This window comes from Artemia sp. Qi Xiang Cuo, chromosome 3, assembly GCF_049724085.1.
Source record: "Artemia sp. Qi Xiang Cuo chromosome 3, ASM4972408v1, whole genome shotgun sequence".
Taxonomy (NCBI): Eukaryota; Metazoa; Arthropoda; class Branchiopoda; order Anostraca; family Artemiidae; genus Artemia; species Artemia sp. Qi Xiang Cuo.
In genome coordinates, this window is record NC_142796.1 from 81,650,701 (window position 1) to 81,678,086 (window position 27,386).

The 27,386-nt window shown below is 35.3% G+C and overlaps 1 protein-coding gene across 1 annotated transcript; it reads right to left on the reverse strand.

Moving 5' to 3' along the window:
- Positions 1–888: 888 nt before the first annotated feature.
- Positions 889–27,362, reverse strand: LOC148954619 (dynein light chain 1, cytoplasmic). The gene is made up of 3 exons (XM_089087174.1): positions 27,257–27,362; positions 3,837–3,945; positions 889–1,286 (listed from the first exon to the last, which is right to left on the reverse strand). Exons 2-3 carry the CDS (start codon positions 3,942–3,944, stop codon positions 1,125–1,127), a joined length of 270 nt encoding a protein of 89 aa, XP_088943300.1. The 5' UTR covers position 3,945; positions 27,257–27,362; the 3' UTR covers positions 889–1,124.
- Between the last annotated feature and the right edge of the window lie 24 nt (positions 27,363–27,386).

Consider the following 27,386-nt stretch of genomic DNA (forward strand, 5'->3'; position numbering starts at 1 on the left):
CACTAGAACTAATTCTATCAGTGCATTTAAGAAACCAATACATTTATTTAACGACAATAAACTTTGCTTTTGTATACACTTCCCATACATTAAAGTAATTTCAAGAAATGTAAACAAACATTTTTGGAAGTGAGCAAGGGCAAATGGAAGGGGGCAGCTTTCCCCCTCCCCTTAGAAATTAACATTTACACCAGATATGACTGAAAAAGCAGTTGATAAAAGCTGGAAATAAACAACTGGAATGACAGAATAAAAGTAAAACAAGAAGCAATCATCCATAATGTCTTGGAAAGATTTAGCTCTAATCCAAGAAGATTAATGCCAAAGCTTATTGATGATTTACGATTTTTGGTGATTACTTATTAATAAATATTTCATAGGTATGATAGAACTTATTGGCAATATAAGGTTTTGTGAACTGCCAATGTAACTTCAGCCCCTCCCCCCCCCTAGAAAAGAAGCTACGTACGTACAAGGAAGCAATTGTAGAATTTCATTACAATAGCAAAAGATTCGAGGTTTTGGCCCAACATACCTTCCCCCTTAGTTAAGCTATAAAATTGTCCAAGTATGCTCAATGCTGAACTGAAATGGGAATGTTTTCGAGCAGTTTTTGTATCCTCTACATAAATTCTCACTCTTTACACTAACAACAATCTTGTCTGTGCAGATGAAGAGATGAAAGAAAAAAAAAGTCTTTTAGCTTTTCTTTCATCGACAATATACGTCAGTTATGCTACAACTAATAAATTGCACAAATAAACTTCTAGCTTTTTTTCAAGTTTTGAAGTCCAAACTCTGTTTAACACTAAACCACATAGATAGATATTCGTTTTAAAAATGTACTCGTATCTTTTCTCAGGCAAAAAAGCTAATCTCACATTAAACTAAATGGGTGGACATTTATTCTGAAACGAACCAGAAAACAAAATATATTATTCGGTACATTTATTTGTAAATATGTATTTTCAAAAAAAGAAGAAAAATTGATGGCAGCTAGGTTAGATCTTAGCAGGTCTCATTTTCTAAGTCTCAGTTAAATTAACGAAATTGTGACCAAAATAGCAGGTAAATCATGTATGACCAACTGAATAATTAACAAAAACACAAAATAGCTGCCATTATCAACCGCTTTTAAACAACAAAATAGCCACTTGTCCTAAGTAAAAGTATATAAAATGACGTGTCTCATGTGTCACATAACTTCCAAAGTTTCTTCCTACAATACAGTGCCAGGTTGGGTTGTACTTTTTGTCAAATTCCTTCTTGATATATGCTGCAATGTCCTGAAAAAAAACATTATCAGGAGTTGTACCCTATAACACATACAACAATCGATTTTTTACTTGGTTTTTATAATTTTGATGACTTTTATTTTTCCTTTGCCCATCAACATATCGAAGTACGAATTTTTGTGTTGTTTCGTGGTACTTTTTAATGTCAACTACAAGGAGTTACTGAACCCTCAATCTGTTCTTGGCCAATCCCTTAGCCTCCCAGACTATTTAACAAAAACAAACACTCCTTAAAGTTTAAGCCTCTTCCCAAAAAAAGAATTATACATGTATATAGTATATTGGGCAGCAGGGGTACTTCCAATGCAGGAATAAAACATGAAAATTATTTTGTATTCTGTACATATATATACACACACATTCATATATATATATATATATATATATATATATATATATATATATATATATATATATATATATATTAGTTTAATAGGGTTTAAAAGCAGCTAGTACAAGGACCACTTCCACTGCAATAATACCCAGCAGAGCCAGAACAAAGTTGGTAGTTCTTAGTTTTTAAATAATGGACAAAAAATCAAATATGCAGCATAGGTTCAGAGTCCTAAGATTTTTTGATTTTGATTTTCTTTTTCGTGAGCTAGTCTTATTCCTGGACTAAATTCTCTTATATCTCTCCCCTTTTGAAAATGTCGATTTTTTCTCTGTCCTGTCTATTCTAGTTATAAATTGGCCTCTTTTATAAGAAACTGAAATCCCACTCTGTGTTATGCTTATAGACTGAGTCACTCACAAAATCATTCTTGAAAATCCATACTTATATGCATTTTTTATTACTAGCAGCAAAGCCTATCGAGTCTTTGTTGCAGGAGAGGGGGGGTGGAGGTAAAACAATTTATCTCTATTTCTCACTGTAGGATATGTGGAACGGTTTGTAGCTTCAAATGTATCATCACATATAAGGTTATATAAGTAAAGGGGGGAGGGGCTTGGAAGAAGGGTGTTGAAGTAACCTGGGCCCAAGGCCAGCACTTTGGACTCTCAAGCCATACATATTTAAAATCTTTGAAGAGCTGGTTTCAACATGAAGTAAAACCAGGCCCAGATCAGCAACCTGACTACCCTTAATTCCCAGCTTTTGTGGAATCCAAACACTATTTGCATAATACATCCTTCCTCCGCTTTTATTTTGTTTTTCTAAACAGCCACAACTGAAATTTAACAGCTAGAGATCCTCTGAATAGGACCTTAGGTGACGATCAAAACCATCTCTGAAACATACAGGGAATCACCTTTTATAGCCTGATCCTGAAATCAGTTTGATGAGTAAAATAAAAAGGTAAGGTAAAGGATATGGCACTAGACCCTTAAAGTCCAAACAGGCGGTGCTGATCTCCATCTCAAGGCCCTTCAGCCAGGAAGTGCAATGGGGGGATGGGGACCAGCCATCCTGTGCTTTCGCATACCCTTCCTGCTTACCTTCCCCAGATTTCTCCAGGTACCCATTTAGAGCTTGGTCGACTCCAGCTGAGCTTAGAGTCACACCATTAACCCCCATTGCAAACCAAATAACTGGCCACACTAGGAATCAAACACTTGCCCTTCAGGCAAAGGATTCCAAATCCAGCGTGCCATACACTTGGCTAGGGCGACTAAAGTTTGATGAGTCCCCCTGTGGGAGAAAATTGGTGACAACATTTTTGTGGTTCCCCTGATAACAATAGGCAGAAATGGAGCTTTAATATTTATCACATAATCATCCAGGACCATTGTCTAGATATTCTCTGAAAAATCATGAATCAAGAGAAGCACAGCACATCTGTATGTGAAAATTTGGAGGAGGTATAGGTCCACTTCTGGGTCTTCAATCAATTAAATGGAAAAAATCTTTGAATTACTTCAATTTCAAAAGGTTGTGGTACGTCCTATAATTTGTACATCTTTTGATTCTGGAAGTCATCATTGCAAAATTAGCCTCAGATCCCTTATCAGCAAGCTCTAAAGGTTAGGGTAGAAATCAATTTTTTTTTTTCTGAAATATATAATCACTGTGTTTTTAATTGGGACAACCATACAGCTATCTTGAGGATTATCAAGAATAAACATTTGAGGATTTAGGACAATTACCTAAATGATTTTTCAATGATCAAAAGTCAAGAGGTACAATACTTCCACATGCGCAATGTTGGAGTGCAGCAGGAGGGGGCTTGGGGGGGGGGTCAAAATCAGGGACATTGCTATGGGGCTTCCATTACATTGAAAATCCCTGAGACTGATTTCAACAAGGTATGATATGTTCATGTCCACCCTTTTCAAAATATGAACTTAATGAAGTTTCATTTTGGAAATCTATATTTCAACATTAGCCTCAGATTTGTAATCAGAAGGTTCGGGAACCCTTGGATATCATTTTTCATTTAAGATGCAAAATTAGTTATGTTTGCCTTTCTGCTCAAGTATTCTACCATCTCTACCATGACTGGTTATGAAATGGGATATGTAGCATAACATATTTTTGAAAAAAGCTGCTGAAGAATTAAATAACCAAAAAATTCTATTATCAATAAATTTCAGCAATACCTTTTCAATATTGTACTTTTCTAGGGCCTGAGTTGCACAGTCAACTGCATCTTGTTGCATTTCTTCAGACATATCCGCATTCTTGATAACAGCTTTTCTGTCAGTCATTCTGCAAAGAAAATGTTACCAAAGTTGATTATTAAATAATGAAAGACTATGCAGCCAACAGGTATAGGTCATAGCTGCACTCAGCAAGGATTGTCATGTTTCCCAGGGATTTCAAGGAGCACCCATCTGGAGAGATCCAACAGAAAAAGAATACATTTACATACCCAATAACTAGCCTTATAGACAGTTGTACATGTTTATCCTTTGAGTGGGACAGATGAGAGTGTGATGCACTTGCATTTTTCTTCAAGCAGAATAACCTAGCTATGTCCAGGGTTTCATTTTGGAAGGAGAAGGAAGCTTTCTAGCATATTGATGCCTTGAAACAAAGAGATTAGTCAAATTTACTTGCATGGATCCACAAAGCTCAAGTCCTTTTCCAGGGGAGGGGTGTTGAAGAATTTTCCCAGGAGAGGAGGAGGAGCAGCAAACCCCAAAAATTCAACCTTGAGGCCACTATTTTCTAATTTTCTTGGCAAGAGGGAGGGGTCTTTTGATTAACCTCAGGAGGGCATGGCATCCTCAACTCCCTCAATATTTTAGTGGAGGTCTTACTTCGAAAGTATACTGTTTTATATTATATTCCTTTTATATTCCAAGTTCAAGCTTCCTTTTCAGCAGGCTAACACTCTCCTAGCATTATTTCCAATTGTTGGTCCTAATTTGAGAACCAGAGGCCATTGGCTGAAACTTATTAAGCAGTCTACCCTAGCCAGAGTCTACACTCAATTCTTTTCCACAACAATTGGAACAAACTCTCTAGACACAGTTATTGTTGAATCTTTTGACATTTTCAAATAAAGGCTGGATGCTGAGTGGTCCTTGAAGGAGTGTAAACTTGACTGGAGGTCACTAAATGATAGTGAAAACAATTTGAATCATCAACTCTGGAGCTCCACAAGGAGAAATCCTTAAGTTGCTCCAAGCTGAAAATTAAGGTAATTAAAGAGGTGGGGATAAAACAGTGAACTTGATACTTAACATTAATTTACCAGCAGATTTCTAATATTTAAAAATAAAGAATTAAAATTTGTTGCTATAGCTATATGTTGAAAAGTATCTTTATGGGGGATATATTAATTGAAAAATGCTCTTTTTTGGTGTTTTTAGAGAAAAGATAAAAAACACACACACACAACAAGATTGTCCCCTCCCTACATTTTTGTGAATTGACAGAGTTGGTTAGATCTACAGAGATGGTTCATAGAAAGATTCTGACCTTACTTGTCATTTTACAGTTGTGAAGGAGTACAAATTAAGAAACTGTAGTTCCTATGTCTGAAAAGCAGTATATGAACCATGTAAAAAAGCACTTTTTTCCGAGGTCTGATGTCTGGAGGTTGAGACAAATGTCCCAAAAATCCTTACTGTTCTGATCTCATGCTGGTTGAAGGATAGATAATCCATCTTAAGCGCTTCAAAGTCCCCCAGACCTGTAGTTTTCTTGTGATAATGCTGAGACATCAGACTTCCAGAGTATTGTGAAGCAATCATTGTCATTTTTATTTTCAAATGTTTGGGGAGTAGTTGACTTCAAATTGAGTCATTGGGTTTGTTAAAGGAGTTGATTATTTTTCTGGGAGAAGTGTATAGGAAAAATCCTGACAATACTTATTATGATCATTTTGTATGACAAAAGAAAACATTACATTGCTGGCTGATGAAAAAAACAACATAGTTTTGATATTTAAAAACAATAGCTTGAGTTACAGCTTACTAAAATTCAAAAAATATATACAATTACAAAACACAAATTTTAAAATTATGACTTCTAAATAAGCAATGTTGCCATATAGTTTTTATGGTCTCCAGAATAGAGCTTAGGTTACCAAGAAAAACAACCAAAACCTGCTCAAAATCCCCCCAAAATCGACATTAAATCTGAACCATTGATTGGAAATACCTCAAATAAATTGTGCATAGTTGCTATAATATTTGAATAATCAGGCAAGTTTTAAAATAGCCCATTGATAAATAATTAAAATAAAAAATCTCTGACTATGATTATTATGACCATGTTTTGTGATACAAAAAAAAATCCTGCAACTGTTTTTATTTTTAAGGATTACAATCATACACATACATACATAAAAGCCCTATCAAAATCTAATACTTGGAATATAATGAGGTAAAGCAGTCAGATATGAATTTTATTGGCAACTACAGTATATAATATTCACTAGCACAGTATATTATAGTATATTATAGTACAGTACAGTATATTATATTAAGTATATTATATATATTATATTATAGTAAATTATAGTATAGTATATAGTATATTATATATTGTATTAAGTACAGTATATTATAAGTGCACTAGCCTGCACCATTTTAGAGTTAATATTGGTGCCCACCCAGTAAATGTAAAAAGACATGCAATTTTCTCTGTGCCATCAACTGAATTGAACAAACAAACAATACATTAATCCTTTGAAACAAAAGGAACAATCTGTTTCTATGGTGAAAGTCCAAAGGAAGATCAAACAAAGCACAAAACACTCTAGTTGAGGAGTTGAAATACCATGTCTAGTTGAGTTGTGGACTAGATCATTCATAAGGGTGCCACTGTACAAAAAAAAAAATTGCCAGCTGGAGCAATCCCCTTGACTGCTCTAATGTCCCACTGATGACTCTGCCTCCTTCTACCCCTGTAAATTGTTTTTCATCTGCAATAAATTGTTCACCTACAGTTTCTTCCTTGTTGTTTCACAGCACAGTATCCAATAATTTTCTTAGTCCTTTGGTTCTTGCTTATTCTAGTCCTGCATACTTTCAGATTCCTACCTCTCAAGAATTGAATTTGCTTAGTCCCAATGTTGATAGCCTCCCTAATAAACTTTCAGAACTTTTCTTTTGTATATTAAATTGGCAGAGGTGGGTGTTACAGCATTTACAGAAGTTGCACCAAAAAACATGCTGTCAGCCTTATGTAACCAGATGAAATCCAAATCAATGGTTACCAACTTTTTTCAAACTTGAATTCCCCACTTTGCCACAGACTAGTGTGCTTATATGTAAGAGATGGACTAAAGGTTAGTCTCATTCATCTTAATTCTCTGAATACTGAGGGAATTGAATCCCTTTGGATAAAACTACATAACCCAACATCCCCACATGTAGTGGCTGTTGTATATAGAAGCCCCAGTGCTCCCCATGTTTTGGACTCTGAATCTAATTTGGCTGCTAATTATGACCTTGTCCTTCTGGGGGACTTTAATCTTCCTGAAATCCAATGGATTGATGGATCTGGGTTTTGCACTAGGGAATCTCCTTTTCTGTCTGCCCTCTTTGGTAATTCTCTGTCAAACAATACCTCAACCAACTCATTGCAGAGAGGGTCTAGCTTCTAACACTCTTTATCTGGTTATTCTCAGCAATCCAGATCTTCTCATAAAGAATGTAATATCCAGATCTGTTGGTAATATGGACCATGTTGTAATTATTTTGGAGTTATATTTACCATTTTAGCAACAAAAATATGTCAATTATAAACTAGTCACCAAAAGATTTGTCAATGTCACTTGGAAATGGCTTATTACTGATGATACTAAAGAGAGTTGGTCTAATGTAAAAACCGAAATTTTGCATGCTGAAAAGGCTTGCACCATAATTTTTTGGGCTAAACAAGCCAAAAGTCTACCTTTTTTAAAAACCAAAATAAGTAAACTAAAAAAAAAAAAAAAAAAAAATCATTGAGCCTGAAATGGTTACAGAAAAAAGAAAACCTCAGAAAATTATTGAATCTTAAAAAATTTTTGTAATCAGACAATCAACCAAATCAAGCAGTTGAAGAGAAGGTTTGAGGAAAAATTGGCTGAGGATGTTAGGGATAATCCTAAATCTTTCTGGTATTATGCCTCTCAAAAATGTTGCAGCAGATGCACAGTCCATGATATCCTGCACAATACTTAACCAGTTGCTGATCCTGAGCTGAAAGTTGAAATTTTCAACCAACAATTCTCATCTGTTTTTTCCTCCAATTCCAATACCGTTCTTTCCCCACTTCCTATATATGATGTATCACATAATATGAAACATATTCTGATTACCAATGCAATAGTTCTAAAGAACTCATATCCCTCAAAATTAAAAATCTGCTGGTTCAGACTGAATTCATCCTTGTGCCCTCCATGAATGTTGAACAGTCTTGTGTCAACCTCTTTCCTTGCTGTTCAATCTATCATTAAATCTTTCCAGACTACCTCTGGCTGGGGAAACAGCCCATAGTATTCCAATATTTAAGAAAGGTAGAAAGAACCTTGCTGAAAATTACTGACCTATTAGCATGACACTCTTGCACAGCTCAGAGCATGGCTTTTGTTCTGGAAGATCTGTTGATACCAATCTCCCTGAATCATATGACCATCTCACTAAATTGCTTGATACTGGATTGCCTGATGACATGATTCTGCTTAACTTTTCCAAAGCCTTTAACAAAGTTTGTTACAAGTAATTTGCAATTAAATTACATGCAGTTAAGCTTGAAGAGAAGTCCCTGCTCTGGATTCTTGATTTTCTTTATCTGTGATCTCATTTTGATCAGGTATTTGATGACTCTGGTAACCATGTTCTTTCTCCCTCTAAACATGTTTTGAGTGGAGTTCCTCAGGAAAGTGCTTTGGATTTTATGCTCTCTAATATCTTCATCAATGATGCTCCTTCCACTATCAGCAGTAAACTAATACTCTACACTGACAACCTGAAGCCTTGTCCTGCAAAGGTCATACCCTGAGCTGAGGCTTGGCTTCTTAAATTTAATGTTGACAAAAGCCATGTCATTCACATAAACATAATATAATTCACATCATTAACATAAATAGGGTAACATAAATCTATTTCTTAAGAATTTTCCTTTCAATAACAAAGTTCATCCCAGGTCATTAAGGATTGATGACCATTAGAAGGGGAAGGAATAGAGATAGATACTTGAAAAGGTTGAAATTTTCATTCAGTGAGCTCAACTTATTTCTAAGATGACAAAAACCCTAACATATAAGCTAGTTTTACCAGTTCATCTTTTTAGCTAGGAACTTGGTAAAATTCTAGTTAAGGGGCTCTAAAATTCTAGTTAAGGGGCTCTCTAGAAGCTCTAAAAAAAGGAAAAAAATCTCCCCAATTAAAAGCATTTCTCCTCTCCCTGCCCAAGATCCTCCCTCCAAAAACTTAGGAATTTACCTTAAAATTACTCCCACTACTCCCTTTGAAATAAAAATGATCACTGCAATAAGAGTTGCAATTTTTAAACTGCTAAAATCAATGTTCTCTCTTAACATTAACCGTGATGGATCTCTGCTAATAGCTGTAGAAGATCAGAAATCAGCAGATACAATAATTAACCTTAAATCCCTTCTGAATACCCCAATTATTGCATCTAATTGGAACCCAAAACAATCAAAACAATATGTTTGATGGTGTGTTATTTGGATTTTTGAAGATTTATTTAATTATCTTTTATACTCCTCGTTTTTGAGGGAAATAAATAAATAAATAAATAAATCACCAACAAAAATAGTAGTTTATAATGTTCCCCCAGAGATATCTACTCAGGAGTTAAAAGAAGGCCTTTCAGATAGGGCTGGAAACACAATCCCAGTTGAGGATGTTACCCAACTTGGAAAACCCAACTCTAATGGCCTAAAAACTAGTAGATCCTTCTTATTCACACTGAAGGATAAAATTGATATCCCAGAAAAATTATTCCTATTTGGGCAAATCAAACCACACAAGGAATACAAACCTAAGCCTATTCAGTGTCAGAAGTGTTTCAAACTGGGACACACAACAAACAAATGCAATGAAATTCTCCAAGAGTGTAGTAATTGTAAATCTTTCCATCCTAAAGAGCTGACAACTTGCAACAACACTCAGCCTACATGCATCAATTGCAAAGGCCCACATGAATCTACAAATAAATCATTATGCCCTGCATACAAGAAAAGAGCTCTAACACTCCAAATATCAACAGAGAAGGCAATCCCATACCCCTTTGCAGCAATGGAAGCAAATGCTGCCCAACAATACCAAATAAAGCCTGTAATGAAACCAACCAAAACCCCCAAGTCAAATGCCCCCACTGCATCAAGCACCCCAGATACAACACCATCTTCTAAGCCCCCTAGCTCAAATCCCTATCAGAAGCAATCACCAAGCCAACAAGCCTCCTTGTCCGGTGAGATGAGGCCAGCCTGGCCCTCCCTCCCAAGAAGAAACAAACCAGAAACACTACCAGGAATTAATCCCTTAAACAACAAACAGGATGCTCTACCAAAAATGCAATCCCCAAATATATGCTTATTCATTCTAAACTGTAATGCAGTTCAGGCCATGAACATACATCAACTACAGAATACAAAAATTATTGCAGAATTGGCAAAAATTTACATCCCAGATGATATGCTCATTCAAGCAAAAAAAGATCTTGCTTTACTCTTAACAAAGCTGAACATTGATACACATTCATATGAAAAATAAATCAACAACACAACATTTATCAATACTCCAATGGAATGTAAGATCAATCACAGAAAATAAGCTAAATGAACTAACATCATTTATGAATAATAATTCAATTAATATTGCTTGCCTCCAAGAAACTCATTTAACCCAAAATCAACAAATTAAGTCTCTGGGATATACTATCCTGAGAAAGGATAGATCTTCAGAGAGAAAAGGAGGTGGTGTATCTTTATTAGCTAATAATAATATAAAATGTTGTTGCATCAATTTTCCAGATTTTGAAAATGATGTTGATGTAATTGGTATAAGTGTTTGTATGAATAATTTAAAAAAATAAATAATAATCTTTTATAACCCTACTGGCCAAACTACAGATGCCAAGGATTTCTTTAATTATATAAATAATTCTAATATGTTAAAAAAAATCATTATTTGTGGAGATTTCAATGCCCACAGCCTTTTGTGGGGGAATAAACCAGCAAATAAAGCTGGTAAATTTATTGAGCATATGACTTCAAATAATAATGAATTAGTTGTTGCTACCCCTCCAAACCTGAATACTTATTTCAACCCCAAAAGTGGCAATTTCTCCACAATTGACCTACAAATTGTGTCTTTAAATTTTTTGAACAAAATTTACATAAATAAAATTGATAGTCTATGTACAGACCACTTTGCTATAGTTCGCTCCCTAAATGAACCTTCTGAAACTTTATCTTATACATCCAAATATATCAACACTAAAGCAAATTGGTCTATTTTCCAAAATAAGCTAAATGATGAAATTACAAGTTTCACCCAAAGTTCATGCATTTCTAACACAACAGTTGACACACATGCTGAAGCATTGACATCTTTACTAATAAATACAGCTAATCATGCTATCCCTAAGACAATACCTAAGAAAACATTCCCTAAACAAATTACTAAAACATGGTGGACAAATGAGTGACTAAATAAATGGAGGATAAAAAAGGCAGCTAGGACAGAATTCATAAAAAAACCAACACCTACTACATATTTAAAAAAATTACAAGCAGAATCTAATCTAAAAAGGACTATAATAGATGCTAAATATAAATACTGGAATAATTTTGCAAATAATCTCTCCAGAGAAACAAATGAGCCAATTATACATAAAGTCATAAGCCACATATGTGGGAAAGACTTCTCCCAACCCACTCCTGTATGAGCTTATACATAATAATACCCATTATGACAATGATAATGAAAAGGCTAACCTATTTGCAACTCTTTTTGTTAATAAGCTAACATCAAATAATCAAAGCAAGCTGTCCACAATTCCTATGAACCCTAGTTACCAACGACGCCCAGGATCCGAGTACATAACTAATCCATTTTCAATCCAGGAATTGAATAATGCAATACATCATATTAGGTCCAAAACTAGCAGTAGCTATGACAATATAAAATGGTCTAGATGCCATCTATGTTATATACAGAGTTATTGTAGCTGAGTTTGCATCTTTGCCCTTAATGGGATAAAGCTTCTGCATTACTTTAAGGTTATTTCCATACTGATTTCTACACTCTAATTCTAGATTTTTAGTTGAGTAGTATTTGAGGGACCTTCTATAATTCTTAGTATAGGTATTTCTCTCTGGGTATTCTCAACAGCACCATCTTCTTTTTCTTATATAGACTGGCACGCCATCTATTCTGCTATTTTCGTATAGCGCCATCTCTGTTGCCATCACTGTTTCTTCTGAATAAGTGAAGTTACACAGTTGCCAAATATTGCATAGCTGCCAAATTTAGACAGTATATTTTGCCATTTTCGGCGATAAAATTCGGGCTGCATTTTTCGGAGATAGCCTGTGCAGAAGTGAGCAACAACGAACATTCAAGAGGCCATACAGTGCTAGCGGGATTTTTTATCCTTAAACTGCTGGAACAAGGTGATTCGTGTGTTGCACCTCCCACAGGTCTTATCTACCGCTAAATCTTTAAAGCTTGAAACGCCGGTGTTGCCAAATTGAACTGAAGGTTTTGCTGACAAAATCTTTGCCAAAATAAATAACATAGATATGGGAGAACTCTGCCCACGGTGCAAGAAAAATGTAACAAGAGCTCAAGGAGGAATTCAGTGCCGAGACTGCTTAAAATGGCTCCACTTTGGTTGCGCAGGTCTTGCGTATAATAAGGAAGCTGCTGACAAACTCCAAGGACAATGGCAATGCTATAGTTGCAAATCTTCTAGCAACGACCAATATAAAGCAACTCCTCCGCCAAAAGCACAAAATACTAGAGGGACTCCGAGAGAAGAATCCACCAAAAGTCAAGGTCCCTCGGTAAGCCAGCCTACGGAGCCCAAAGAGATTCCTTTGGTCACTAGTTTCCCAGATAACAACACAGAATGCAGCTACTGTCACAAAGATGTTGACACTACCACCTCTTTCCTCTGTTTTTTCTGCAACGAGTGGGAACATGCCGCTTGCCGAGGTATAAATGCAGATCTCGTGCTGGTCATGAAGAGAGAAGACAGCGTGTGTCTCCTGTTTAAATACGAATGCCTCTCCTGCTCCAAACGAAAAGTAGCACTTTTACAGCTTCAAGTGCGAGAGCTAACAGAAGCTCAACCTCACAGACCTCATGAGGCAACACCTTCGAAGTATAGTGAAAAACCCTCACCTCATGACATCCAGCCGACAATAAATGCAATTATTCAGGTAGAAGTAGAAAAGGAATTAAGAGAACAGAAAAAGATGAATTTTGTAGTCATGGGGCTGCCTGAATCCACTACTGTCAATGACATTACACAGGTTGTCAAATTGACTCAAGTAAACGAGCTCGGGGCAAATATCACTGAAGGCGAAATACTAGAAACTGCCCGGATTGGAAGACGAAAAGAAGATGGTAGTCCACGCACTTTGTTAGTTAAGCTAAAAAAATCACAAGAGCTTGAGATGAAAAGGCAAACAATCCTGAGGACAGCTCCAAATCCAAGAAAATCATCAAATGAAGAAACTCGTACCAAAGTATATATAAACCCATATCTCACGCCCATGCAGAGACAAATGCTCGCCATGAAGCGACAACAGAAGAGGAATACCCGCACCCAGTGCGATCGTCAAATGGAGATGCAGAGCCATTGGAAGCGAGGTAAAGACTCCAACGAAGAGCAACGACAAATATGAAGTAGAATAACCAAAGCCAAACAAATGCCACCATCCTTCAAGCTTAACAAAAAAGCTACTAAAGTAAAAACACTCAAGATATTATATTTAAATGCTGATTCACTACCAAACAAATTATCAGAATTAAAAGTAGAAATGGCAGCAAAGAACCCAGACATAGTAGCAGCGGTCGAAGCTAAGCCTAAACACTGTCGATATCTCCCAACTTTACCAGAGTTGGCCATCAACGGCTACAAAAGCTACACCTTGAACATAGATCAAGAAGAAGGTCGGGAAATTATTTGCTACGTCTTAGACAATTTATCAATCCAGAAAGTGTCATCAAAAACAAATGGACAGGAAATTATTTTGCTTCAGATATCAAACACAAACCAAGCAACTCTAAATTTGGCTGTAATATATAGAAGTCCAAATAGCACAGCCGTGAATGACAAAGTACTCTTTAAAGATATTCACGCTATATGTCAAAGATTAACAGAACCAACTCTCATCATTGGAGATTTCAATTACCCTAACATAGATTGGGACCTGCCACACGTCCTAGAGCATAGCGGGTCACCCTCACAGAGGGAATTTCTGAAGACAGTGAACAATAATTACCTAGAACAGCTTATTAAAAAACCAACAAGAATCCGAGGAAGCGACAAGCCAACGCTACTGGACCTAGTCCTATGCAGTAATACGGAACTAATAAAAGAACTTACTATAGGTCCTCCTGTTGGAAAATCGGACCACGCTACAATTTACTTAGAGGTGATTATAAGTTGCGAAACTATGAGAAAAAAGAGAGGTGGATGTATTCAAAAGGTGATTACAATACCATGCGAACGGAGCTAGAAGTTTTAAACTGGACTGAAATACTAAATAACACATATCTAGTAGATGGCATTTACATAAAGTTTTTATCCTTAATAATATACCACACAAATAATTATTTACAAATAGTAAAAATATTAAAACGACCGCCTCTAAAACGAGACCTTGACCTAATAAAAACCAAGCGGCAAGCCTGGGAGACGCTCAAGCAGACTGATACCGAAAGTAATCATAGAAATTATCGCAGAATCGCCAACAAAGTCAAGATAGCCACTAGACAAGAAGCAAGCGAAAATGAGAGGAAAGTAGCTGAAAACTCAAAGATCAACCCCAAGGCGTTTTGGAACTTCGTTAACTCAAAAAGAAAAGAACAACCGGTTATTTCCCGATCTTAGAAACTCAGCAACAAATTTAACAATCAGTGACCCAATAGCTAAAGCCAACCTACTAACTCAGCAGTTTTCCACAGTTTTCACAACAGAGAGGGACAAAGATGAAAGTCAAGTGGAATGTCAGCCACTAGACGCAGGCAAATTTGAAGAAATAGAACTGACAATACAAATGGTCTACAAAAAACTGAAAAATCTAAACCCTTACAAATCAGAAGGTCCAGATGGCCTACATCCTAGAGTGCTCAAAGAGCTGGCACAAGAAATTGCAGCGCCATTGCACTACATTTTTGTCAAGTTGCTACAAACAGGGAACCTGTCTGATGCATGGAAGCAAGCAACAGTGATACCCCTCTTCAAAAAAGGAAGCAAGTCAGATCCAAGTAATTACAGACCTATCAGTTTAACCTGTATCACATGCAAAATACTAGAATCTTTACTTCACGATAATATATTACAGTACCTACTCGAAAGGAGCCTCATTTCACTCGCACAGTTTGGATTCCTCAAGAAAAGATCAGCAGAAAGCCAGCTACTTGTTGCTACAAACACCTGGAGAAAATATATGGATAGTGGGATGCAGATAGACATTTTATATTTAGATCTCAGAAAAGCTTTTGATAAAGTCTCACAAAGTCAACTTCTTTGAAAACTACAGTCTATCGGTGTTGGCGATGCTATTCTAAAGTGGGTTCTCAACTTTCTGAAAGGAAGATCTCAGCGAGTGAGACTGGAGGGATATCTTAGCAGCAATGAGACAAAAGTCACAAGTGGAGTGGTTCAAGGTAGTGTTCTGGGGCCTTTACTCTTCAATATTTACATAAATGATCTCCCAAATAACATGGATTCAGAGATACTGCTTTATGTAGATGACACAAAAATCTTTCGCGCAATAACAAGCTTTGAAGATACAGAAATACTACATCAACACTTAAACAAAACAGCAGAATGAATAAAAAAATGGAGCATGGAAGTGAATACAGAAAAAAATAATCATATTCGGCTAGGCCCAAAACACATTTCTCGGCACTACTGCTTTGAAGGACAACAGATACCTATACAAGAAGAAGCTCTAGACTTGGGAGTGACAATAGACAGTGACATGACTTTCACCAAGCACTACGAGTCAATCATCTCTAAGTCATCACAAGTCTTGGGAATTATTCGAAGAAATTTCTCTCTTACTGACTCAACACTGTTTTCTATACTCTTCAAATCGTTAGTGAGACCAATGATCGAACACGGTCATACAACAACCAGACCATTTTTTTCAAAAAGACAGCAATGCAATAGAAAAAATCCAAAGGAGGGCTACTAAATTTGTTCCATCACTTAGAGACTTATCATACCAAGACCGTTTGAAAAAAATGTCGCTCCCAAGCCTCTCAGACCGATTTTTGAGAGGAGATCTTATTGAAGTGTACAAAATATGCAACAGATACTACGACAACATCCCACCAGAAGAGATAATAACATTCAAGAATAATAACCTGAGAGGTCACGAGTTTAAGCTAACTGAAGAACGTTTCAGAAGAGATGTTGGGAGATGGGCATTCAGCAACCGTATTGTCTCCGAGTGGAATGCACTACCCTCAGACACTGTTAACTCAGATTCAGTCAATGCATTTAAGAACAAAATTGACAAACATTATAGTGATAAAGCATTTGATTATTTAAATTTTTGTAGATAGAGGCGCAAGCCTGTTTTCGCAATATATTATTATTATTATTATTAATATACACCCTACATGGATAAAGAATCTCACACCTTCATACAAACAAGAACTGCTAAATTGTTATAATCACGCTTGGGCATCTTCTAGGTTCCCCAATATATGGAAATGTTCGTCCCTCCTACCAATCCTAAAGAAAAATAAACCAAAAGATAACCCTGTGTCTTATAGGCCCATAATGATTACACCTGTGATGGGGAAAATAATGGAGAAAAGGATTTATCACAGACTCCTCTGGTTTGTTGAGAAAAATAACATGATCCCACACACTCAAACTGGATTCAGGAAATACCACTCCTCAACAGATGCTTTCATTTTGCTAACAAATGCAATAAATGAATCTTTCTCAAAAAATAATATCCTAGTGGCAGCTTTCCTAGATTTTGAAGGAGCTTATGACAATGTGAACCACCAAATCCTTTTATATAAACTTACAAACCTTGTAGTACCTCCTAAGCTAGTATCCTTTATTAAATCCTTCATAGAAGTGCGAAGTTTCATTGTTTGTGTTGGTTCAGCCTCTTCACCCCAAAAGACAATATCCAAAGGCCTACCTCAGGGAGCAGTCCTCAGTTGCCTCCTTTTTGCCCTATATCTCTGGGACATGAACCGACCCCACACGAATCTACAATATGCTGATGATCTGGTGCTATGGTCATCTGGCAACACCTTTCAGATAGCACAGTCAAATCTGCAAAAGTCACTTTTCCAGTTTGAAAAATTCTCTCAACATTCAGATTTACCCATTGCACCCACCAAGTCAAAAATAATTCAATTTCACCGGAAGCGAAACCATGTTAATGCAAAACTAACTCTAAATAAAACAACTATTCCAGAAGATAATAATATTAATTACCTAGGTCTCATGCTTGACCAAAAACTTAATTTCCACCTCCACATTTCAAACACAATAAAAAAATGTTATAGAAAAGCAAATATACTAAAAAGACTTCTTTCCACACCCTGGGGTTGTAAGGAGAAAACCTTACTCCAGTTTTATAAATCACATATAAGACCCCATATTGACTATGGGCTCATTGTCTATGGTGCATGTGCAAAGACCCAGATGCAAAAAATTGAAACAACACAAAATGATATAATACGTCTCATATTTGGTCTTAGGAAACCCACAAGCACCAAGTCTCTGCTTATGGAGAGTGGATTAACAACAATAAGGGAGAGACGTAGCTTTCTCTTGATAAAACATCTTACAAAAATTGAATCAAATAGCTCACACACATTACATAATTGGTTAAGAAATCCAGCCATGTATAGAGGTATTGCAGATGAGTATGCCAATATTCAAAAGAAGTTCCCTGTACCAGCAAAGTCTATTGCACCTACTTTCCCCCACTCCCCTCCATGGAATTGGTCATGTCCCATAATAAATACTGAATTTTCAAAATGGAATAAAGATTTAACCCCCATTGCTTTTGTCCAGAAAAAATTTGCAGAACTTAATACAATTACCTATAAAAATCACTTCCAAATATTTGTTGACGGGTCAAAAATGGATGAGAAGGTTGCAAGTTGTGTTTTCCTTCCTCACCTGAAAATTGCAATGGGCGAGAGATTATTTAATAATTTATCTATAATGTCTGTTGAGTTAAATGCCATAATCATGGCATTAGAACACCTTAAGCAAAACCAACCTTTGATTGAAAATTCGAAAAATATTATCATCTATTCCGACTCTTTATCAAGCCTTGAGTTGCTGGCCTCAGCTCCTCAATATAAGTTGGACATTGACACTTATCATTGTCTCAGTATTATTGATAATCTTGCTTCAAGTGGCATAAAAACTTACTTTCAGTACATTCCTAGCCACTCTGGCATAAGTGGTAATCATCAGGTTGATGAAATAGCAAAAAATGCTATAAATATTGACCAGCCAAGTGGGAGACCAATCCCAATTAGAGATATTTACCGATGGAGGCTATCAGATATTAATTTTAATAAGATTAATCCTATCCTTTCCCCCTTTCCCAATAAGTATCTTTCTAAAATTTATCATAGAATTTGTTCTGGAACAAATGGACTAAATGTCCTTGCATTCTCATATAAGCTTTCTAATTCAAGTGGCTCGATTCTCCTGTCCCCTCTTTGCAGGCATTGTAATATGAATAATGAAACAATTGACCATTGCCTATTTGAATGTAATATGCTGACGTCTGCACAACATACCTTGCTTTGTAAACTGTTAAAATACTTCAAACACCACAAAATCCCACTATCAGCCAAGAGCCTAGTCAACTATACCTGCACACAGAGCATAGAAATCGACATCTATCATCTTATATTTGAACTCCTAGAGTCAAAAGATCTGCTGAAAGATATCTGAATATATCTAATAAATATGAGGCAATCAAGCCAGTAGCTCTGTAGCCCACAGAGTGAAGCAAAAGAAAAAGCGCTGAATAGTTTTAGTGAAAAGCCCGCCTGGTCTTAAATAGAAGAAGAAGGCTTTTGACCATCTTGGAAAGTACTTAGGGAATGTGAACAAAACTCTCAGGAATGAATTGAAAGACTGAATTATCCCCTGGGAAGGTGATTTGCATTCTCAAAAACTAAAGCAAATAAAAAAGAGACTGAAACCCTAAAATTAAGGTAAAACATTTGTCAAAATTTAGGCAGACCCGTCATCCATCCTATGCAATCTTTTAAGCCATGGGTTGGCAACCTTTTGTAGTAAAAGGGCCAAAAGTTTATATTGGGATATTATACAGGCTGCACTTAGGTCACAGGTCATTACACTGTAGTCTAGTATTGTAGGTATGCTACTATAAGTAGAGTACATCTACAATATTTATATACATATATTTTAGGTTAAAAAATAAAACGCTTATGTATATTTTTACTACATTTACTGTAGTTAATACAATCAATGAGATTTTTGTTGTTGCATTTGACTTGCAAGTTTTTTTTTACATTATTTGGCATTTTTGTAGTAGAGATGTGAAATATTGCATCTAAATACATGTCCAATAACCAAGAACAGTGTTTGTTTGTTTTTGATAAATCAGAATTGAAAAAGTTTACTCACAAATATATGTACAACCAAACATAGTAATTAATTGCTCAGCAAACCTTTTTAATTCCTTGTAGTTTTTAGAAGGCAAACTACCACATGAATCCCCCAAATTGGTGTTTTCCTTAAAAGCTTTTTTAAATGTGGTATCACTTGCAAATCTATCACTTTGATTTGCAAATCACTTGGTACATTACTGATATCCACTGTTAAGGGGATTTCAAAAATATCCATCTTACATGACATCTTTGTGAAATCAGGAACCTGGTTTTCAAACTCAGTTTTAACTTGTATTAATGCACTTTTCATTTTAGTATTTTATCAAACAAAATTTATACCAGCTTCTTCTACTGCTTTCTTGAAATTTGGAAAATGACTGATGTGAATATATCCTTGAGATGATGAATATATTTCAAAAATAGATCTTGACTGATCCAATTTGATGGTAAGACTCCACCTGCTGAGTTTGCTGGAGCACCAGTTAGCATGTGACACTGAAAAATTTTTCCTTGAAAATATTAATTAAGGTGATAAATACTAGATGCTTGCAGAAACAGTCCCAACCATGGTCACAAGGACAGCTCTCTCTGATGATGTTGCCTTGCACAATATCATCTGACCCCTCTCCCTAAACACTTAAGGAGGAACATAAATTGTTGAATGTCACTTGCATTAAAAATAAGCTTTTCTAGAACTGAATTTGGGCTTGAGAAGAACTGCTCAATGTTGACTCTGTTAAAGCTTGTTGCATGACCCAAGCTAGTGGGTTCAGGCTTGCATAGTAACAGTTGTGTATTTTAAGCTCAAAAACCCACCAGCCAGTCTACCCCTGTCTTTTTGGAATTACTCCAGTTTTGAGGGAGTGTCTTGTTGTTTGCTATAGCAAAGTAGTTGATGCAGTAAAAGTCATATGCACTGGCAGTTGTAGTTACAATTAATTGGGGTAGCAGTTGCAATTGCAATTAGTCACATTCACAAGTATCTGCAGTTGCAAGTTATCACTAATTCAAACACTTAAAAGCAATAACAGTTTGAAAAAGTCACAGTAGCAGTAGTACTATTTGCATAAGTGGTAGTTGTAGCAGCCCTCAAAGGTTCAATTTATTGCTTTCAGCTGTTTTTCAGACATTGTTTACATGTCCTTTTGACAACCTGCATGCATAGTGTACATATTGACTTTGTTCAATATACTTGGCAATATCCCTTGATAGTTTCACCTTAATGTCCCTAGCCACCACATAGACCATTTCAACATCCATATTTAGTTATAAATCCCCCTCAAGAGGTCCCTAAGCTTCAATTTAATACCTGTATCTGTTCCTAAGATGCTGCAATATGCCCTTAACAAACTTGGATGGACATGGTCTTTTGATTTTGTTCAACATCCCCAATAATATGGTCTGAAAGTTCCAACATACCCCCTTTTTTTCTGAGATATTGCACATACACCCTTTTGATAATCTGGATATGTATTGCACCTTTTGGTTTAGTTTTACTCCCCCACAAGTTTCCCTGAAAGTGGAAACTCAATACCTATTCTGTTCCTTAGATATTGTATTTATACTCCTTTGACAACTTGGATGTACTTATACCCTTTTGAAAAAAAAAAAAAAATACCCTCAATTTTGTAGATGGGTTCCATCTGGTACATTCTGGGAAATGTCCCGGTGTTTACCGTATTTTCCCAACCCACTATATACCAGCTGACACCCATCAGCAAAATCAAGTATTGTTTTTTCTTCTGAATGTTTTGCTACAAGATGACCACCTAACATGACCAGATAATTTGGCTTTCATTTGGTACCTCAAGTGCTAAATTTTTCTGAACTAAAAAAGAATAAACAAAGAAAATCCAAAGACAAAGTATTTTTCAGGGTGTGTTTCCCAAACTTTGAGAAAGATTTGCTCAAAAACAAAAATTGTAACATACCAAAAAAATTGGTCTGGACTAGATAGTTGAAAATAAAACTAACTGTGCTAGATGAGACTTACAGTTTTTTTTAAGAATGCTATATGGTACCTTCTTTCATTTAGATGTTCATTGTGATGGTGAGTAATATGGTGTATCAGGTGCATTGCAGCAAGGGTCTAGCAGTCCAAATCAATAATCCTTATGGGCTGCAGGTTGCCAACTCATGTTCTAAGCCATTGAAATGAGGAAAGGACATCTAGAGCTTGATAACACCTTCCCAGGACACATTTTAGGCCTTAGATTCATTCCTAAGTTTCATTCACTGAACTACTATCCAATATAGCAAGAAGCTCCTTAACTAAAGCTTTTCCACTTTCTACTAATTATAAACAATGGAAATAAAACACTTTTAGTAGTTGACCAATTCCAACGATGCACAGTAATAGTTCAGTGGTTGGCTGGTTGCCCCTCCTCAGAAGGAAGCACTGTAAAATTCTAAAAACTAGCCTACCTACCTTTAAAAATTCTATAATACTTACTTAAATTATTCTTATAAGCAGTCACTTTACTCTACACCCCCCCCCCCCAAATAAATTTATACTTTTTCATGCCATTTAACTAAGAAGAAAGGAAAAGCACCACTTGATGCACTTTTTTTTAAATATAACAATTGCTTTTCAGACTAATTCCATTTCAAGCCCTTAAATGGGACCCTAAAGGTAACACATTATAATTTTTAGACTATAATGAAAATCTAAGAAAACTGTTAAAAACCAATTAGGTATAAAAAATTGCTTTTAAATGAACTTAAGTAATCTATGATGTTTCTAGCAAAAAAAAAAAGCAAATTAAGACAACAAAGAGAGTTCAGTACTACCCATACAAAATTGTGATTTACCTTGTTGTTCAAGGTGGGGCTGTGAGCAATGTTGTTACTAGCCAAAATGGTTTTTTAGGGGGGGGAGCAAGGTATTTTACTGACTGGCTGGCCATTTTTACCAACTATTTTTTGTCAATATAATTGACATAATGTCCTTTTCAAATACAACACATAAAATCACCACACAAGTTGGTAACACTGCTGCATTTGCCAACCAAGATTTAGATTCTTACACATCATGTCACTATTTTAATGCTGATTGTTTAACCAAATAGAAAGTTTTGGCACCATCTGTAAAATCACAGCAGGAGTTGGAAAAACTGCTTTGTTTACTGATCAAGTTTAAAATTTCTGTAGATAACATGTCAGTATTTTTGTGGTCTTTATTGAACCAAACAAAGAATTCTAGCTGCATCAGAAAAATTGTGGTGCAAAGTGCTACAATTACTGATTACCATGTGACCAAAAACATTTTTTTGGGGGGGGGAGGGTCTCCTCCCCCTCATATGTGATGGTCATGGCTGAAAGGTTCCTATTTAGGGTTTTCAACAATGGTGATTCCAATGGTACTTTTTGATTTGCTTTGATGCTGTCTTAAGGGGGATTCAGGCTCTTTAAAAACCCCTACAAATTTGTTTTCAAAATAATTTTATAATATTAATCAAAAGTATATTCACCACAAAACTAATATGAAATAGGATAGTTTGAGGAAAATTCCCTTGCTAAACATTATGTATGGAAATTCTTTTTCTAGCCAATTAGGTTGCTAACATTAATGACAGCATGTTTACAAAGTGTTTAGATTAGCCAGTATAATGACTGGCCAGATTATCAGTATGTTATATATATATATATATATATATATATATATATATATATATATATATATATATATATATATATATATATATATATATATATATATATATATATATACACACTATACACATATATATACATATATATACATATATATACATATATATACATATATATACATATATATATATATATATATATATATATATATATATATATATATATATATATATATATATATATATATATATATATATATGAGCTTTAATTAGCCAACAGCATAAGCATAGAATTGGGGCTATTGAGAATAAAACACATTCAGAAAACAATTTTCCCTTCAAAATATGCAGAAAAATTATAGTTAACACATTTTGAAGGCAATTCCACAATAATTTACCACCAGCCCCCTTAATGTGCACATACATATTCTAAGTTATATATTTCTTATGCATTTTGAATGTGTCACTCTTGTTTCAACCTGTGCACCCAAAAATTGAATCAGTATAAAAAAAAATAATCAAGAAACAGAAACACATTGGAATATAACATTTTGGCTATATATTTGCACATTAGGGGGTGGGGGGCAGGGTAAAGTATAGTGGAAGCAACTTCAAAATGTTTTAAATACAATTTTCTTACATATCATGAACTAAGAATCATTACATTAAATTACCTTAAATCACACTTGCTAGTGATAGGACAAATCCTGTGTCTGCCAGCTTCAGTGATGATCGTTAGTCATCATTTGTGGCGTCCCAAATGGTGCACCACGGTTTGTTGAGCACTCCCTATCCACTTACCATTTTCCACTCAGCAATTTTCTTACCTTAAATTACATTGTCCAGCAACTAAGGTAAATCCTGTAATGTTGCTGGTGAATGATAGCAATGATTCCAATTGGCAGCATCCCATTTTGTTTTCCATGGTTGCTTCAGCCATTCATGATCAACCACAGATTTGAAAGCATTGGTGGTAGAGGCTGTTACCATCTAATCAGTTTAAAAATTCCAGAATGACACAATTGTATTGGAGAAGTGGTTTGCTGTACATATGTGTGCTCTGGTTTTTGCTGGTTTATAATTTCTTAGTCATAATCATGTCTCCCCTTCATCTTCTATAAACTAGTTAAGTTTACAAGTTTTGTAATCTTGCTGGGTAATCTAGACCTTTGCACCCTTCTATACATTTTGTGGCCTTTTGTTGAATGGATTCAAGGGCAGCTACATCATCTTTATTGATAGGGGAGGCAAAAGTCATTCCATATTCTATGACAGGCCAAACTAGGGCTTTGTACTTCGGCATGGTCTGTGGAGCTCTGGAGGAGATTGTCTGTTTTATTAACCCTAGTCTTTGCGATGCTTTACCAACAGTCATTCCTGTATAGGGTGTGAATTTCAACTTGTTATCAATAATTAGCCCAAGATCTCTATATTCAGTTGCAGCTGAAATGGGTAAGGGTTGTGCATTAGTTGAACCTATATTGTACAAATGACTAGGGTTAAACATGTTTTGTTCTCAATAGGCCCAATTTTAAAGCTTATACCTTTAGCAAACTAGTCACTTAATAATATAATTTGGTAAATTAGTCAGTTCACAACACAATTTAACTAGGATGAAAGTGAATGCATCACTTAATGCTTTTTTATGCTCTTTTACAATTCAATAGTCCCTTCTGGAGTAAATTACATTTGAGGTCTGAAAGGGCTCAAAATAGTCTATAGTAACCAAAAATTTAATATTCTTTTCTAAAAAAAAATGGCTAGTGAGAAAAAAAATGTCATTTGTAATTGATTCAGGAATGCTAATTATTTTCCTTAGTTTTAGAAACAAAATGTTGTTTTGAGAACAAATTTGCTGAATTATTTCTAAAAAGGCTAGAAAGCCATTGGAAAATGATATCAGCTTTGCTGTGATGTCATTTTTGAGGGGTTTCAGAATTTTTTTTTATTCCTATAAATTTGTTTCAAAACAACAAATTACTATTAGGACAAAGGAAAATGATAATTACCATTCCAGAATCAGCTGCAAATGGAATTTTTTTCTCACTAGACAGTTTTTAAAGAAACATACTTTTTAGGCTTTTGGTTAATTGGCCTGTGGATGGTTCTACCTTTCAGGGGCTCAAAAGGAATTTCCTCCAGAAAGGATCATTGAACTATAAAAGAGCATAGGAAAAGGCATCAAGTAATGTATTCACTTTCACCCTAACTATATTATGTTGAAAACAATGAATTTACCTAGAATTCTATATGTAATGTGAAGACCTAATTAGCTGACTAGTTGGGGTAAAATTCTACTTTAGTTAAATTTGGCTATCTTGGAAAAGGGTTAGGTTAGGAAAATGAAACTTTCAGGGATGGGTCTATGGGCTAAAGTATGTCCCAGGAAGGTAGGCTATTTTGAAGTACCTACCACTACTCTTTTTCTCTCTAGAGGGCCCAGAAATTTGCCTAGGCTACACAACAGGTCTATACTATTGAAATCTTGACAAAGCAACATTTTACCTTAATTTTCAGTTATCAGTTTATTTTCTGTGGCTTTAGTTCTGAAAATCCAATTCCTTTTATTTGAGTAGAACTTTGAGCTATATCAATTTTTTTTCAAAATTTAGGAAATGCATTTGCAAATCTTTAAAACCTTAGCCTCCACAGGCTATTCAGATTAAGTAAAGAAGTGAAGGTGAAAACAATTTTGTACTTTATTTAAACAGAAGATCTATTTTGCAAAGTTTCACTTTTAAAATACACAGATTTTTAAAGGTCATCAAAGGTCAGGGCCCTCTAGACAGAGGAGTGGAGGAAGGCACTTCAAAATACCTTTCCAGAACATACTTTTGGTAGATTTTTTGCATTTCATATTAATGACTTACAAATAAAGTAAACATACCACTTGATGCCTTTTTTATGCTCTTTTCAAATATAATAATAAATTATGTTGGAAATAAATTTAACCCTACCCCTATTTATACCAATTCAGGGTATATATTTGCACATTAGGGGGGGGTAGATTAAAGTTTAAACTTACCTCTTAATTTATATTAGAAATAAAATTTACCCCCCCCCCTAATGTGCAAAAATATACCCTGAATTGGTATATAGGCTATAGGATGGGTGTAAAATTCATTTCTGACAAAAATGATCATTATATTTGGCAAGAGCATAAAAAAGGCACCAAGTGGTATGTTTACTTTATTTGTAACTCAATAGGCTTAATATGAGCTGCCAAAAATTTCCCCATACTTTAGCCTGTAGACCCATCCCTGAAAGTTTCATTTTCCTAACCTAACCCCTTTCCAAGATAGCCAAAAGTAGCTAAAACAGAATTTTACAGTAAATATTTACCAAATCATATTATTGAGTTATGACTAAAGTGAATAGGCTATAGCCTACCACTTGATGCCATTTTTCATGCTCTACAAACATAATAATTATCGTTAGAAATGAATTTTAGCCCCCACCCCTATATATAGCCTACCAATTCAGGGTAGCCTATATATTTGCACATTAGGGGGGGGGGGGTACTTGTTTGGATTATGTAAATGCGAGGTACGTTTAAACTTTTCCCCCACCCCCTTATTTGGCAAAAAAATAACCTGAACTGGTATATATATATGGGTGGGGGCTAAAATTCATTTCCAACAAAATGATTAGGCCTAACCTATTATATTCATAAAGAACATAAAAAAGGCATCTAATGGTAGCCTATAGGCTATTCACTTTAGTTGTAACTCAATAATATGATTTGGTAAATATTTACCAATCTTACTATAGTTGGCTACTATGGTTTCAGTTATATAGGCCTACTCTTGTATACCCTACCTGTTATTTTTTTATGGGGGGGGGGGTGTTTCATCACAGCTTAACTAATTTACAGGTACATGGGTTGAAACAAGAGCAATTAAGGAACCAGTTAATTCAATATCTGACCACATTAGAAGGGGGGATGCAACACATATTTAACAAACCTAGGAGATATAATTAGCCTATAGCTTAAGCTGTAGGCTATAACCTAGCCTTGACCTATTTCTTTTTTCCAAGCCAATCAGATTTCAACCCCAGGCTTGTAAACATTAGGCCTAGCCTTCTATAACAGCATTTACATTGAAAAGGAATTCTTACTTTGTTCAACTTCAAAAGTACCTCTAAAAATTCAAATTTGTTTTAAAAATCTACACTCTAGCTTAATCAATGGTGAGTGAGCATAAAAGAGAGAAGAATAGTTACTATGGATTATGTGACAGCGCTGGAT